The sequence below is a fragment of the Anarhichas minor genome, unplaced genomic scaffold (genome assembly GCF_050575085.1).
Source record: "Anarhichas minor isolate MPS153535 unplaced genomic scaffold, ASM5057508v1 ptg000024l, whole genome shotgun sequence".
In the NCBI taxonomy this organism is placed as follows: Eukaryota; Metazoa; Chordata; class Actinopteri; order Perciformes; family Anarhichadidae; genus Anarhichas; species Anarhichas minor.
Window position 1 is genome coordinate 5,776,620 of NW_027466470.1, and position 16,889 is coordinate 5,793,508.

The 16,889-nt window shown below is 38.8% G+C and overlaps 1 protein-coding gene across 1 annotated transcript; it reads right to left on the reverse strand.

Moving 5' to 3' along the window:
- Positions 1-12,626: 12,626 nt before the first annotated feature.
- Positions 12,627-14,307, reverse strand: LOC142956710 (7-alpha-hydroxycholest-4-en-3-one 12-alpha-hydroxylase-like). The gene has a single exon (XM_076098440.1). The coding sequence runs from the start codon at positions 14,305-14,307 to the stop codon at positions 12,784-12,786; it is 1,524 nt and encodes a 507-aa protein (XP_075954555.1). The 3' UTR covers positions 12,627-12,783.
- Positions 14,308-16,889: the final 2,582 nt, after the last annotated feature.

Sequence of the window (16,889 nt, forward strand, 5' to 3'; positions counted from 1 at the left end):
ACAACTTTTAAAACAATCTAACAATTAAATAAGAAGGCAAACTTACTTTAAAGACAAAAATGATGAAAAAATAATCAGCAAAATAGCTGGTTGCTGTATTGAATCACATCATAAATTAATTGCATTTCTTAATTTCTTAATTTGAATTTTCACGGAATGATTTTGTTATTCCCAGACAGTTTCACCTTTAAGAGGTCACTGGGAGCTGGGAGGGTTTGCAGCGTTGCCGAGTGTTGAAGTGATGCAACATGGAGGAGTGAACATCTCGACAACTCTCCTTGGCCGCCACCAATGTCATCGCAAGAGTTTTCTCCGCATGTATTTACTGAATAAAGTTGATGCGAGCAGACTGGGGGCTGTGGAGGTCTGTGTTTATGTAACAGATCAAGCTCCACCATGTGACTTGGATGCCCCCCCCTCCCCTCAGAGAAAAGAGTGACACAAGACACCAGAGCAAAAACATGCAACTTGGTGCTTGGACTCCTCCTCTCCTCCTCTCCTCTTCTCCCCCATCTCTCCTGCAACTATCATTAAACTGCTCTTACCAGGCTGTGGGGGGCTATCCCATAGGCAGCCTGAGAGTGGTGGCAGTCCCATCTCATTTGTTCATTTTTCTCCCAGTTTCTCAGCCGAGCCTATCCTACCCCCGGGGTGAGTGCGTCCCGTGCCAGTTTTACTAAGGCTGGACTCCACTGAAGCAACTGAGATGAAAAGCCTTGAGGTGGATGCCAACAACTTCCCTCAGCCAGGGCTCTGCGTCTCCCACATGAGCACAGCAAACAAAATGAGCCACAACACTACTGTACAATTATACAAACAAACAACTTATTTGGTTAATATTTCTGATAGTGTGAAGGGAATAAAAACAAGTGTCAGATATTCAGTCAGTAACATGACAGGTGACCTCATCCTCCTTCTATACTACACATCTGGAAAACTATTTAAAGCGCTGGAGAAAATGATGATGTAAAGCAATATTTGAATACAGGAGGCTGAAAAGTAGATTATGTTCCATTGGAATTGGCCTGTTTCCGGTCCCAGAAGAATGTTCCATTCATTTTACTGCCCTGACATAGTCCAATCATTCTGGTCGTAAAGATTTACCAAAAAGAGATCTGACATCAAGAGCTAAAATAAATCACGCCTCATTCATGTTCATAGGAAGTAATAAAGCGTTGCATCAGTGTTACCTCACCCTTTGGACATTTCTGTAATAATTTACAATCTGATATGAGTTTTTCCCAGTTTTGTGCAAACTGTGTGCCGGTCCCTGTCTTTCACAGAGAAGTTATCAACACTGGAAAAGTATGCAAACCAGTGGTCACAGTGCAGGATTGATTCGGGCTACATGATACCATATCACGTTTGGTTATCTTGCTGACAAGCTATCAACTAATTGAAAAGAAAGTGATTTAATGGAGCAAATGTCTGAATAAAAATACTCTAGTGATAGTAATGTTGACAAAAAATACTGTATGTGTACATGTTCCACTGATATTAAAGTAGGTCATGAGCAGAGCACACTAATTAAGACCGAAGATAATGTGTATAATTGACAAGGCACAACACACTACAACTGTACACTCAAGTGAATCATTCAAATGTATTCAGTGTATTACTTCATTGTTTTATTCCCCGTTAGTATTTTTAAGCTCACTCGCTGATGAAGGTTTCCATCAGGGCAGTGAAATTCAACACACAACTACCCATCCAAACAAACAAAATAACAACGCTTTGCTTGCAGAGCTGGAGGGTGTTAATCTTTGACATTATCTTGTCTTAACTTGCCATGTCATAGGCTGATCTGGGGCAAGCCCAAAGGAGCAGCAGACCTAGTCAGGGTCATTTGGACTACCAGAGATATGCTTACTGCAACTCCTTCCTTCCAGATGCCTTCGTGCCGTTGCCCTTCTCCAATTCAGTGAACTCCTGGTAGCAACGCTGCAGGATTCCACTGATAACGGCAATATACGCTCTCTCTTGCGTAAAAAAAAAAGCTCAGATCAAAACTGTATGTGTGCACATCCTGTATGGTGCACTAGTGAAAACGTGACTTTTAAAGCTCAGCTATTAAGCCAGTGACAAGAAAAGGCAATCTGTGGAGCAAAAGGCACTGTCTCACAGATAGTACCAGATAGGGAGACATATTCACCTTCAAGGTTAATGATCATGTGTGCAGGGCATACTTTTCTGCATTCAGTAAATATAAAATGAAGACCTGCGTATAGATTCATGTTTGGTTTGAAAGCCTTCATTTAACTAATCTACTTTTCTCTACTTTTGTCGGTGGATGCTTTTATCCACTAGATGGCAATCATGTATTCAACTACAGCAAAGAGTCTTGGAGAATATTCAGAAACATTTTTGGAGAAGAGTTCGACTTTCGAAATCATTCCCTCATGTCAATGACCTGCACATACTGATTTCACTGATCAGCCATGGATAACGGCTCTGATGTTGGGAGCACTGACCCAGTTGACACTTAGTAACATTAGGTGGAAAACAAACCTGTATGAGATCCTCGTGACAAACATCACAGATTAATCCTTTACACAGACTTTAAGCTTTGAGTTACAGGCATTTAATGCATCAAATCATGATAACTGAGGAGTGTAAAAATACCAACATCTACAGCAGTTCACATGGAGGCTAAATCAAAACAGGAAGGGTTGTTTTATGTCTCATTGTTTCAAGCTTTGGTGATTGCTTTCCTCCCACCTCTGAATCACTGGAATAGGTTTTTCTTTTTTTGATTTGAAAGCCTAGTTAATATGTATATATATATATATATATATATATATATATATATATATATATATATATATATATATATTGCTTCATTAAAACAGTACCATTCAAATTCCCTTGTGTTCTGTGTTCTGTACTATCTGGCCTTCATTAGTTAAGCCTAAGTAGACGGCACCATTAGTATATTTCTCTTTACAAAGCCATGTAACTCAGTTCATATCTGTGTAATCTCCTATCACTCACCAACACCTGTATGTATTTTGGCTACACTAGATGCCAGCTCTTTCAGGATTCGCTCAGAACGTGATAGAAGAGCGTATTCCTGTTTTGCACCCTGGTCATGGAACAGCGTTCAGACTACAGCTCAATGATTTAGTCTCCCATGGGAAGAGTTCAACGCTCTGATAAAAACTCTCCGACTGAAAGGAGGAATTGCTATTGCTAAACTGGACTTTGTCATATTCATCTGTTTTCCGTTATCTGTTTACAACATGGTCTATTTTTAATTGATGTCAAGGGACTTCCTGGTTAAATCAAGTTTTAAAACGAAAAACAATTTGAGCCTGTTGCTCGGATAATTTGTCAATGACAGATGAAGTCACTAGGATTTTCAAGGAAAATATGAACAACATACAATACAGGACACTGACACTGTGTGAGACAACAATACAATGTGAGAGAATGGCACTAAAATTCAACCTTTCAGCGTGGTGTTAAGCCCCACTTGAGGTGTCTTGAACCACCCTATACTAAGATTGAATAAAAATTGCTTAGCTGATGTTGAGGCAAAAAAAGGAACAAGCAAACCTACTTATTTTCTGCCACTTCAAGTTGCACAAACTTCTAGTTCTCCAGTTGAGTTCAAATGGCTGGTAAAAAAAAAATGTATCCTTTGTTGATGCGTATAAAGCCAACATCTGTATACTATGAATAGCAAAATCCACAGCACCACAATAAAAAACAAAAGAATAATGAAGGCTGTACCTACCTGTCCATGCGGATAAAGAAGGAGCTTATTCTATGCTTCATGGCAGGTCATCTTGGGCAGGCATCCAGAGGCATCGTTTCACAGCTCAGGCTCAGAAGCAGGATGAGAGAGACAATGGGTCATTTTTCTTCAAAACCCCTCACCACCAAGTACAGGCAGGACACTCAGGAGACCAGCGTCCTGCCAAAGGCTCCATTGTTCCCCAGCCTGTCCGCCTCCATTGCCATGACCACTGACTGTTTATTTATTTAATTCAGGATGTCCGACTAAAAACCCCATTCATTCACCCAGAAATGAACAGTGACGTATAGCTCTGGACCTCGAAAACCTTGCTTTTCCCAATATAGCTTTTTCTGAGTGCATAAGTGTATGTCTGCATAACATGTGAGATTACTGCCCAAGTTATCACCAATCAACCGCATTATTTCCAACATATATTTTTTTAGGGATTTAGTCAACCTTCAGTGCGTTTCTGGGTTTTCTACATTACCCACTTAAAATAAAGTGTTGAAGAAAACAAAACAAAACATTTAAAGATTTGAATTTTGTTGAAGTTTAACTTACGTGTAGTTAAAGGAGCAGCTTGTACCTTGATATTAATGAACTTTGATTTACAAGAAACAACAACTTCTACGTAAAACAGGAGTAAATTTAGCTCCAGTTTACTGTCCCAACATGGCTTTCTCCAAACACTAATCCACAACTTGACGAGGTCGAATGTGTGTAGTTAAGCATTCAGCAAATATTTCAAAAAGTCATGTTCTAATGTGAGTGAATGATTTATTTCATCAAACGTTTACTTTCCTAAATTTAAGTGTATGGCTCCAAACTAAATTTTCCATGAAATAGTAAACTTATGTAGTTAAACACATTTCATGATTAAAAACAAAGCAGGGAGCAAAACAAATGCCTTATGTTTGAAATAACAATATGTTTTAACTTTAGATGGAGACAAATCATGAACTACCAACATTTGAAGGTTGATACGAGAGGCATGGAACATGACGAGGGTGACATTCAGAAGAAAATGCACAAAATTCAACAAAATAACTTTTCGCAAGATATCATACAAACCACTGTATTGGGCACACCCATAGCTACATGGCTACTTCTAACATGTAATAAATAAAAGATAAGTGAGGCCTCTACATGTAGCTATCTTATCAGCATGACACCATCATTGGCTCTGATCATGGCTGTTGACATATCTGTAAACTGTGGTGAAAAAAATCCCATACCAGCTTTGCGTGAGTCTTTTAATGCTGAAATAAAGAATGCCGTAAACCAGAGGTTGTCTTTTAAATATTTATTCTCTGCACCGAGAAGGTTCAATCATCACAACAGAATGTGTAGTCTCAGTAAGGAACATTTTGGTATCAGACTGATAGAAACAAAAATGAAAAGCAAACAGTCAGCAACCAAAACAAGCGGCCGGACGGCCTTGGCGCTGGAACATTGTCATACAATGTTATCTTTTTGCACTGGCAAGGACAAATTCTTCTTTTGCACAACAATAAGTAAGATACATCTGGGTATGTACGCTAACACACTGAAGTTCAACTGAGTTCAGAACAAACTAAGTAAACTATACTAAGTAAACACAGTGTACCATTACAAAACCCACTTGAGGGACTGTGTGTACGTCCACGTAATGGTATTTCTGCCTTTATTCAAAAATGTAACATATCCCAGTAATATACTGCATGTATATTATTTATTTATCTATTTAAGTAGTATTACTTTGATGTATATGTTCAGTTCAACAGTTATCCAGTTTGTGCATTCAACAATACAGTAATATAGCAATATAATAATATTAAAGTCCAAACTTTGAGAGGCCACACCAGTGAGTTCTCTGGGCAACGACCAATAAATCCCAGTGTTATCCAATTGTTTGTTAAACATCTAGCATGCTACAAATCATTAAACTGGTCCAAAACATGTTTTGTCATCACATAAACAAGTCAAAAGTACAACAAAAGACGAATGGCATGTGTATATGTACATAAAGGTGAAACCTGAAAGTTGCTTTTAATATCTTGTCCCACTATTACTGCAAATGGAGGTGAAACTATATGACACATATTTTAAAATAACGTAATCTAATACAAATCCACAACAACATAGTCTTCAAAAGTGACAATAGGGCTTAAAAAACACCTCTCTGACCCAGTCTCACATTACACATTGTAAATTTGGCAAAGGCAGTAATTATTGTAGGATTACTGAAGGCTGTATTTACTGCAGGCTTATCACAACGTTTTTGGTTTTCCTGGCCACTATTTGTCTGATTTAAGATGCAATGTTTGAGCCTGATATTGGACAGCTGTTACACGAAGCAAAGGTTGTGTTTCTAAAGTTTCCTCTATGTTGAAGGAGATACTGGAGATGACGCAGAAGTCCAGCATGTGGCATGCATTAGTACCAGATGTGGGCATGCCTTTGTTTCTCTGTGTGAGCGTGCCACACAGCAATAAATAAACGGCAGTGAATGTTTTTTCAACATTTTGGGCATTGTTTTATTTAAGTGCATTGCGAAAGCCCTTTTAAAGCATGTAACTCTCTCAACCAATAGAGGAGCATGTAGTGCAAGCTCTTCCTAATATAACAAGTGTAAATGCGAGTGTGAGAATATGGCCTCAGCAGCCGATCGAAATAAATAAATAAAGAGAGGAGGTAATTCCATATTGAATATGTTGAAGAAAAGTGTCTTTCAGGTCCAATTCTGAAGCTGGTTCAGATGAGTTTTATTCACTGCTTAGTGGAGACAGAAGTTCACAACAAAGCTGTAGAATTGTCTCTGACCAGTGTGAGTTCTGGCCATGATCATGTACAGGCTTATGCAGGAAATACCAGTGGAACAAAAGGTGTGGGTTGAGCTAAGCTTTGCACGAAGGATAAGGGACCTTGACACTATCTGCACCCAAGATGTGTATTCATTGTCAGTTCAGGGGGTGAGTTTGGTCTGAGAACCCAACTAACCAGTCTGTAGTAGTGGATTTGCATGGGTTCAATGCAGGACTGTTTTACAAAGCAAAATGGGATTGATACATTGAGGTGTGACCTCTTACAGGCTGGCCTGGGCTCTTTTCACACTACACCAATAATCACTCACAGAGGTTTGTTATTAACTAATAATAGTTTCTGTCTACACAGATTTTACTGTTTTACTGTTTTCACTTACCCAACTTCCTCCCTAGCCTACTCAGACTTCTGAGGACTATGATTAGGAGAGAAAATCTGTTTTCATCGAAATGTATTTCACAAAGCACTTTTGTTGTATGGGAGGGAACACAATAGTTTAGGAGACCATGGTTGCTGTCACAGATAACTACCAATTTGTACACAACCAAATTTCTGCAATCCAATACAGCTCCACAAACAGTCCTAAAATCTGACAATAAGGTTAGTGAGATGACGTAGAAGTACAGCATATAGCATGCCAAAATGAATTTACTGCATATTGTTATGTCTTTTATGTAAAGCAGTGATGCCTTTTAAATACAATGCTCAGACATCACGGACACATTCCACACATTTCCAGTAGTATTATTAATTGGCTGTGAAGCAGTGATCTCCACTACGAGCCACCAACTCGAGTGTTTCTTTGTGTTCCCCCTTCCCTGTGTCTTACCATAAGTAAGATACATCTGGGTATGTACGCTAACACACTGAAGTTCAACTGAGTTCAGAACAAACTAAGTAAACTATACTAAGTAAACACAGTGTACCATTACAAAACCCACTTGAGGGACTGTGTGTACGTCCACGTAATGGTATTTCTGCCTTTATGCAAAAATGTAACATATCCCAGTAATATACTGCATGTATATTATTTATTTATCTATTTAAGTAGTATTACTTTGATGTATATGTTCAGTTCAACAGTTATCCAGTTTGTGCATTCAACAATACAGTAATATAGCAATATAATAATATTAAAGTCCAAACTTTGAGAGGCCACACCAGTGAGTTCTCTGGGCAACGACCAATAAATCCCAGTGTTATCCAATTGTTTGTTAAACATCTAGCATGCTACAAATCATTAAACTGGTCCAAAACATGTTTTGTCATCACATAAACAAGTCAAAAGTACAACAAAAGACGAATGGCATGTGTATATGTACATGAAGGTGAAACCTGAAAGTTGCTTTTAATATCTTGTCCCACTATTACTGCAAATGGAGGTGAAACTATATGACACATATTTTAAAATAACGTAATCTAATACAAATCCACAACAACATAGTCTTCAAAAGTGACAATAGGGCTTAAAAAACACCTCTCTGACCCAGTCTCACATTACACATTGTAAATTTGGCAAAGGCAGTAATTATTGTAGGATTACTGAAGGCTGTATTTACTGCAGGCTTATCACAACGTTTTTGGTTTTCCTGGCCACTATTTGTCTGATTTAAGATGCAATGTTTGAGCCTGATATTGGACAGCTGTTACACGAAGCAAAGGTTGTGTTTCTAAAGTTTCCTCTATGTTGAAGGAGATACTGGAGATGACGCAGAAGTCCAGCATGTGGCATGCATTAGTACCAGATGTGGGCATGCCTTTGTTTCTCTGTGTGAGCGTGCCACACAGCAATAAATAAACGGCAGTGAATGTTTTTTCAACATTTTGGGCATTGTTTTATTTAAGTGCATTGCGAAAGCCCTTTTAAAGCATGTAACTCTCTCAACCAATAGAGGAGCATGTAGTGCAAGCTCTTCCTAATATAACAAGTGTAAATGCGAGTGTGAGAATATGGCCTCAGCAGCCGATCGAAATAAATAAATAAAGAGAGGAGGTAATTCCATATTGAATATGTTGAAGAAAAGTGTCTTTCAGGTCCAATTCTGAAGCTGGTTCAGATGAGTTTTATTCACTGCTTAGTGGAGACAGAAGTTCACAACAAAGCTGTAGAATTGTCTCTGACCAGTGTGAGTTCTGGCCATGATCATGTACAGGCTTATGCAGGAAATACCAGTGGAACAAAAGGTGTGGGTTGAGCTAAGCTTTGCACGAAGGATAAGGGACCTTGACACTATCTGCACCCAAGATGTGTATTCATTGTCAGTTCAGGGGGTGAGTTTGGTCTGAGAACCCAACTAACCAGTCTGTAGTAGTGGATTTGCATGGGTTCAATGCAGGACTGTTTTACAAAGCAAAATGGGATTGATACATTGAGGTGTGACCTCTTACAGGCTGGCCTGGGCTCTTTTCACACTACACCAATAATCACTCACAGAGGTTTGTTATTAACTAATAATAGTTTCTGTCTACACAGATTTTACTGTTTTACTGTTTTCACTTACCCAACTTCCTCCCTAGCCTACTCAGACTTCTGAGGACTATGATTAGGAGAGAAAATCTGTTTTCATCGAAATGTATTTCACAAAGCACTTTTGTTGTATGGGAGGGAACACAATAGTTTAGGAGACCATGGTTGCTGTCACAGATAACTACCAATTTGTACACAACCAAATTTCTGCAATCCAATACAGCTCCACAAACAGTCCTAAAATCTGACAATAAGGTTAGTGAGATGACGTAGAAGTACAGCATATAGCATGCCAAAATGAATTTACTGCATATTGTTATGTCTTTTATGTAAAGCAGTGATGCCTTTTAAATACAATGCTCAGACATCACGGACACATTCCACACATTTCCAGTAGTATTATTAATTGGCTGTGAAGCAGTGATCTCCACTACGAGCCACCAACTCGAGTGTTTCTTTGTGTTCCCCCTTCCCTGTGTCTTACCATAAGTAAGATACATCTGGGTATGTACGCTAACACACTGAAGTTCAACTGAGTTCAGAACAAACTAAGTAAACTATACTAAGTAAACACAGTGTACCATTACAAAACCCACTTGAGGGACTGTGTGTACGTCCACGTAATGGTATTTCTGCCTTTATGCAAAAATGTAACATATCCCAGTAATATACTGCATGTATATTATTTATTTATCTATTTAAGTAGTATTACTTTGATGTATATGTTCAGTTCAACAGTTATCCAGTTTGTGCATTCAACAATACAGTAATATAGCAATATAATAATATTAAAGTCCAAACTTTGAGAGGCCACACCAGTGAGTTCTCTGGGCAACGACCAATAAATCCCAGTGTTATCCAATTGTTTGTTAAACATCTAGCATGCTACAAATCATTAAACTGGTCCAAAACATGTTTTGTCATCACATAAACAAGTCAAAAGTACAACAAAAGACGAATGGCATGTGTATATGTACATGAAGGTGAAACCTGAAAGTTGCTTTTAATATCTTGTCCCACTATTACTGCAAATGGAGGTGAAACTATATGACACATATTTTAAAATAACGTAATCTAATACAAATCCACAACAACATAGTCTTCAAAAGTGACAATAGGGCTTAAAAAACACCTCTCTGACCCAGTCTCACATTACACATTGTAAATTTGGCAAAGGCAGTAATTATTGTAGGATTACTGAAGGCTGTATTTACTGCAGGCTTATCACAACGTTTTTGGTTTTCCTGGCCACTATTTGTCTGATTTAAGATGCAATGTTTGAGCCTGATATTGGACAGCTGTTACACGAAGCAAAGGTTGTGTTTCTAAAGTTTCCTCTATGTTGAAGGAGATACTGGAGATGACGCAGAAGTCCAGCATGTGGCATGCATTAGTACCAGATGTGGGCATGCCTTTGTTTCTCTGTGTGAGCGTGCCACACAGCAATAAATAAACGGCAGTGAATGTTTTTTCAACATTTTGGGCATTGTTTTATTTAAGTGCATTGCGAAAGCCCTTTTAAAGCATGTAACTCTCTCAACCAATAGAGGAGCATGTAGTGCAAGCTCTTCCTAATATAACAAGTGTAAATGCGAGTGTGAGAATATGGCCTCAGCAGCCGATCGAAATAAATAAATAAAGAGAGGAGGTAATTCCATATTGAATATGTTGAAGAAAAGTGTCTTTCAGGTCCAATTCTGAAGCTGGTTCAGATGAGTTTTATTCACTGCTTAGTGGAGACAGAAGTTCACAACAAAGCTGTAGAATTGTCTCTGACTAGTGTGACTTCTGGCCATGATCATGTACAGGCTTATGCAGGAAATACCAGTGGAACAAAAGGTGTGGGTTGAGCTAAGCTTTGCACGAAGGATAAGGGACCTTGACACTATCTGCACCCAAGATGTGTATTCATTGTCAGTTCAGGGGGTGAGTTTGGTCTGAGAACCCAACTAACCAGTCTGTAGTAGTGGATTTGCATGGGTTCAATGCAGGACTGTTTTACAAAGCAAAATGGGATTGATACATTGAGGTGTGACCTCTTACAGGCTGGCCTGGGCTTTTTTCACACTAATAATAATAATAATAATACATTTTATTTATATAGCGCTTTAAAAGGCACTCAAAGACACTTTACATGTTAAAAACAGAAACAATAGAAGCATTTATAATAAGAACAAAATATACGACATAACAGTAAGAAAAAAATAAATAAAATAAAATAAACATGAAAAGAAAGAAAGAAAACATACATGACTGACTTTAGAGGTTAAAAGCAGATTTGAATAGGTGAGTTTTAAGTGCAGTTTTGAAAGTGGCAAGTGACGAAGAATGTCTGAGGTGTTGGGGCAGGGACTTCACCAATAATCACTCACAGAGGTTTGTTATTAACTAATAATAGTTTCTGTCTACACAGATTTTACTGTTTTACTGTTTTCACTTACCCAACTTCCTCCCTAGCCTACTCAGACTTCTGAGGACTATGATTAGGAGAGAAAATCTGTTTTCATCGAAATGTATTTCACAAAGCACTTTTGTTGTATGGGAGGGAACACAATAGTTTAGGAGACCATGGTTGCTGTCACAGATAACTACCAATTTGTACACAACCAAATTTCTGCAATCCAATACAGCTCCACAAACAGTCCTAAAATCTGACAATAAGGTTAGTGAGATGACGTAGAAGTACAGCATATAGCATGCCAAAATGAATTTACTGCATATTGTTATGTCTTTTATGTAAAGCAGTGATGCCTTTTAAATACAATGCTCAGACATCACGGACACATTCCACACATTTCCAGTAGTATTATTAATTGGCTGTGAAGCAGTGATCTCCACTACGAGCCACCAACTCGAGTGTTTCTTTGTGTTCCCCCTTCCCTGTGTCTCTCGCCCCCCTTTTCTGTTTTGTTGTAATAATGCAATTTAATTGTAAAACAATGTTATTAATGAACCCTTACATAGACCAGTGTGTACTGGGTTTATCCAGTCAAGACAAATGTACTTTGTTTCTACTCCAGTCTCATTTGCCAAAAAAAAGTTTTATTACAGCTTAACAACAATCTAAACCAAACCATGACCTTCTAGTGAAACCAGTCCAGTGACATTCCATGCATGCACATCCCAAAAAAACAGATTACTTACTTGAAATAAGGATACCCAACTACCATCATGATGACCATCTAACAGAAATACAGTATTAACAAAGTAACGGCATCTCTGCTTTTTGACATTTAAGTTCTCACCCCTCCGTACACATGTAATGAGATGTCTCCAACACTCTGAATTTTCTCTGACTGTAATCACATTGTTATGGTCTTGCTTGAATGAATTACTAGACTTTGATAATTAACAGTGTTTCATTGGACATGCAGCATTACAGAAAATTATATCATACTGGAAAACAGCTGTGCAAAGAAGCAGTCATATTCACAATATTATAACAATATACGGTATTAGTTTATACAAAGATAACTGAATTGTTCTTGATTGGATTGAACTGCTCTCTGATTTACAAGCAGAATGGAGAGAGATATATATTCATAATAAACTCTTCAACATATAGAAAATAATAGTGCATTTGTACTGTATAGGAGGGAATTGATTGTAGTTCTTAATTAGAATATGGTTGAAAATTTAACTATAACCAACATTTTAAAGCATCAAGCTTTGAATCACGTCATTGATATGAACACTTTACTGTGGAAGCTCATGATTTCTACATATCTGTCTACTAACAGCTTACAGAGAAGAGAAATCACAACGATTGATTGGTTTAATATCTGACTCTGTATCGGAACTCAACGTCTCTCTGGGGTTGCATCGATCCAAAGCCCCATCGACTGAAGTCAATTTCAGGTATCGTCTCATCGGGATTCTTCAGCTCAAACTCAAAATAAACCAGCATGAGGAAAACAAACTGTTTCAGCTCATTGGTGGCAAAGAAACGCCCAGGGCACATGGAGACCCCAGCACCCCAGGGCATGTTGTAGTACTTCACCTTCTTCCCTGCTTTGTAAAAATCGGTTTTCTTGCTCCCGTCTGGATTGAGAAAGCGGTCATATTTGAATGACTGTGGATCAGGGTGGATCTCTGGGTCAATGTGAACTGCACTGTAAGGAAAGACTGCCATTCTGTCACCCTTGCGTATGAAGTATTCACGCCCGTCAGCCATCTTGAGCGTCATATCCTGAAGCACTGCTCTGGTGAGGAGAGGTGCAGCAGTGAGGCGGAGGGTCTCTTCTACAGCACTGTCCAGGATCGGCGTTTTCATCAGCATTTCACGGGTCAGGTTGACTAAAGGGCCACCGCGTTGGACTTCTTGTCCGAACTCCTTTAGAAGCTTATCAACCTCTCCCTTCACTGCTTTCATGGCCTCTGGGTGTTTCATGAGGAAGAGGAGCAGCCAGAATGAAGAAGGCCCTGTGTTGCCCTGAGAGGCCCAAAGAAGCACAAACATGTACTTGTTAATCATTGACTCCTCCATTCCCATCTCCTCTTTGGCCTGCTGGATGTCCCAAATCCAGCGACTGATGTTGTCTTTCTTCTTCATCTTCGGCACTGACAGACTGTTCCAGAAGAATCCCATTAGCCTCTCTGCTTCCAACCTTTTCTTTGGTAGCAGGACCCCATAAGCCAGGTTGGGAAAGAGTTGATCATATTTACGAAACTCGTGAAATAAGGCTTCTGATTCAACTCTGTCTTTCTCCTCACTTGCTTCTGACTTGTGTGGCTCATTGCCGTACAGAGATAAGTAGCCAGCCCTAAAAACAATATTGTAGCTGTACATAAACAGTCCATCCTCAATCCACGTGCTTTGTTCTGCAGCGGAGCCGATGTTGTGCAACATGAGGTTCTGCAAATTGCTCATCATTGCTTGTGTCATCACCTCCAGGCCATCCCCCTTGAGGTGCTTGTTGCTGGACATGTGGAGAATAGCGTGGTCGCCCTCAACAGCTGCATAACCAAACACTTTGCGCACTAAATGCCTAGCGAACTTGCTGAAGTCCAGTTTTTCTCGACTCTCCTTAACAAGTGATCCAAACGACAGCGGGTCCTGAAGGAACGTAATGTAAAACCCTCCCAGCTGTATTGTGAACACATCACCGTGCTTTTGCTTCATCCTCTCTAAGAACTTCAGTGTGTTCCTGCGAAACTCTAAGACATGACCCAGCCAAGGAATGAGCCCCTTATCCAAAGGGGGTTCTCCCGGTCGCCGCTGTCGAAACACCCCGAGAAGGTACAGTCCTCCAATCAGAGCGGCCAGAAAGCCAAAAAGGATCGGCAGCAGCAGCTCCATGTCTGATTTCTCTGACACCACACAGTGCTTTGGAGTCAAGGTTCACATCCAGTACGGCATTTAAACAGACTTTTGCTCCGCCCTTTGCATGTGGGCTCGGTTTCAGCCTCCCAGGAACTGCTTACTCAATGCTTTTCCATCCCAGCGGAAAATGGTTTAAGAGAAGATAAGAAACACGAGTAAACACTTTCGCTGCATTAACTAAATCATAGGTATTTTACAAACAGGCCACATTATAATATATCTTGTTTTGCCTAATTTTTAGCAAAAGGTGTTGAAACAAAAAAGAAAGCCATAGGCTACAGCTTGTTTATTAGTCACAAATCTCCAAATATAGTTCTGCTCAGTCAAAACAAATACAAAATTAAAAAAAACTTGGCTGAGTGAAGTTAAGTCAAATGAACTACTAATTTTAGGTCTGTTTGTTCTTTAAATATATATATTAGATGTCAGAGGTACTGCCAACAATGTTTCTAAAATTATGAAATAATGTCACAAATTATTGGAAAGGCATACATCCATATTTTTGATTAAAATGGGACAGTGTATAGGATTTGATGGCATCTAGCAGTGTGTTTGCAGATTGCAACCATCTGCATACCCCCTCTGCGGTAATGTGAGCCGCACATTGGTTTGTCCGCTTTGGGCTACTGTAGAAACGTGGCAGTGCAACATTGCGGACTCCGTGAGGAGGACCCGCTCCCTATATGAAGGGTTCATTCCAAGCTGAAGGAAACAGCCATTCTTAGTCTCAGGTGATTATACACTAATGACAACATATTTATAAATATTATGTTCATTTCTGCTAATAGATCCCCAAAATTCTACACACTCCTTTAAGAAATTGTTTAATTTCTCATACATATATTTGGATTTAGTAATATTAAATGGATCACAGCCAATTGATTGCAAGTATAACCCTAACCCTGACCACAGTTCACTTAGTTCATTAAATGTGGCAATCCCTTTTTTATCATAGCAGCTGGATACAACTTACAGATTGTGTTTATTCAGTCAAGGGCAATATATTTCAATGCCATCTCATGAGATCTTTAGACTCTTGCGTCATAAAATGTGATCAAATGTAAACGTTACTGAACTGTAATTACAGGGCTTTAAGTTATCAATATGAATGAAATCTATGATACTGATAAAATCTGACATTTGCCTTCCCGTGACTCGCCATTGACGGATCGCAAATTTCTGAGCAATTATAAAACGTAAGCTACTAAAGATAGCACCTGCCCCGTCCGATATAGGGTTTACATAAAGGGGAACGGATTATCCACCATCATGAGGACCTTTGTTATAGAAATACATGTAAAGTATAAACGAGATAACTGCGTCATTTCTTTATTCTGCTCATCTCCACATTGCTGAAATAAAGCAATACTTACAGTAGCAAATTCACCACTTTTTGAAAAGTAGAAAAAAAAGCAAAATGATAACTTCACAAATTGTATTTAAACACAAATGAGTCTGAGTTGTCTGATATCCAAAGTCTGTTATGTGTTGCTCCTAGATTGTAGTGGACATGTAGCACCACCTACTGGAATGTAAATTGGAAAACATATTGGATAATGTGGGGGGGGGGAGCTGCAACAACAGGGTGTTCGAGTCCAGACTGTGTAAAACCTACAACCTACTTTTATTCATAGAGGTATATTAAATTACTGCTCTATAATGTTGGGCGGAGGAGAGTGTAAGTTATATTGAAAGTAAAAGTATACCTTTGTGTCGGCTGCACTGTTTGAACTAAATGATCCTTACTTTGAAGAAATTGAATAAGACATTTCTTGTTCTACCACATTTGATAGAACGGATCAAGTGCCGACACAGGACAGAACTGATCATAGTCATCTGTTATGTTATAGCCATTTATATATTTACCCAAATTAATTTAAGTTATCCTGTTTTAAAGCAACATTATGTACTTATATAATTGGTAAAGGTGGGAAAATGATTGGGTTGTTAAGTGGAGCAAAATCTCACCTTGGGCCACAAAAGGATTAGAGGTGAGAGCAAAGGTCCAACTATCTGAGATAGAACTCCCTGACTGTGTTCAGAAACCTTTTTTTATTCATCATAACATGGCTGCATACCGGCCCCTCGCAGAGATAACCTGATGAATATGCTGTAGCACTGAGACTGCCACCAAATACACCAGTTTCTAATAAAGGTCAGTTACAATATGAGCATAAACCAAGAAGCAGACACGCACATATGCACATATGCAAATATGCGTGAAAAAGTAAATATTAGCCTACTGTTAAGTGTAAAGATAATTGAGTGATTCATTCTGATATCCCTTTTATTTTGCAGTCTACTTGACACTTACAGTGAATTGAAAACTGAGCACTCTTACCTCACTACTGGTTACTGGGTGGAGATGTTTTCTTTATTTACAACATGACTGAGGCGATTTCCTTTGGAACAGTTCTTTCGAATGTCAGTGGCATTTCCTTATCCGTGCACAAGGCAAAGTGAAAAGTATATAGTTGATCATTTTTTAAAATGCTTCTTCAAGTCAGCAAAGACATATGAAACATAAGTTGGATCAGCTGAAAAAATACAGTATGAGA

Excerpts from the sequence above, each read along its gene's own strand:
- LOC142956710 (XM_076098440.1), bottom strand. The coding sequence starts at position 14,307 with ATGGAGCTGCTGCTGCCGATCCTTTTTGGCTTTCTGGCCGCTCTGATT.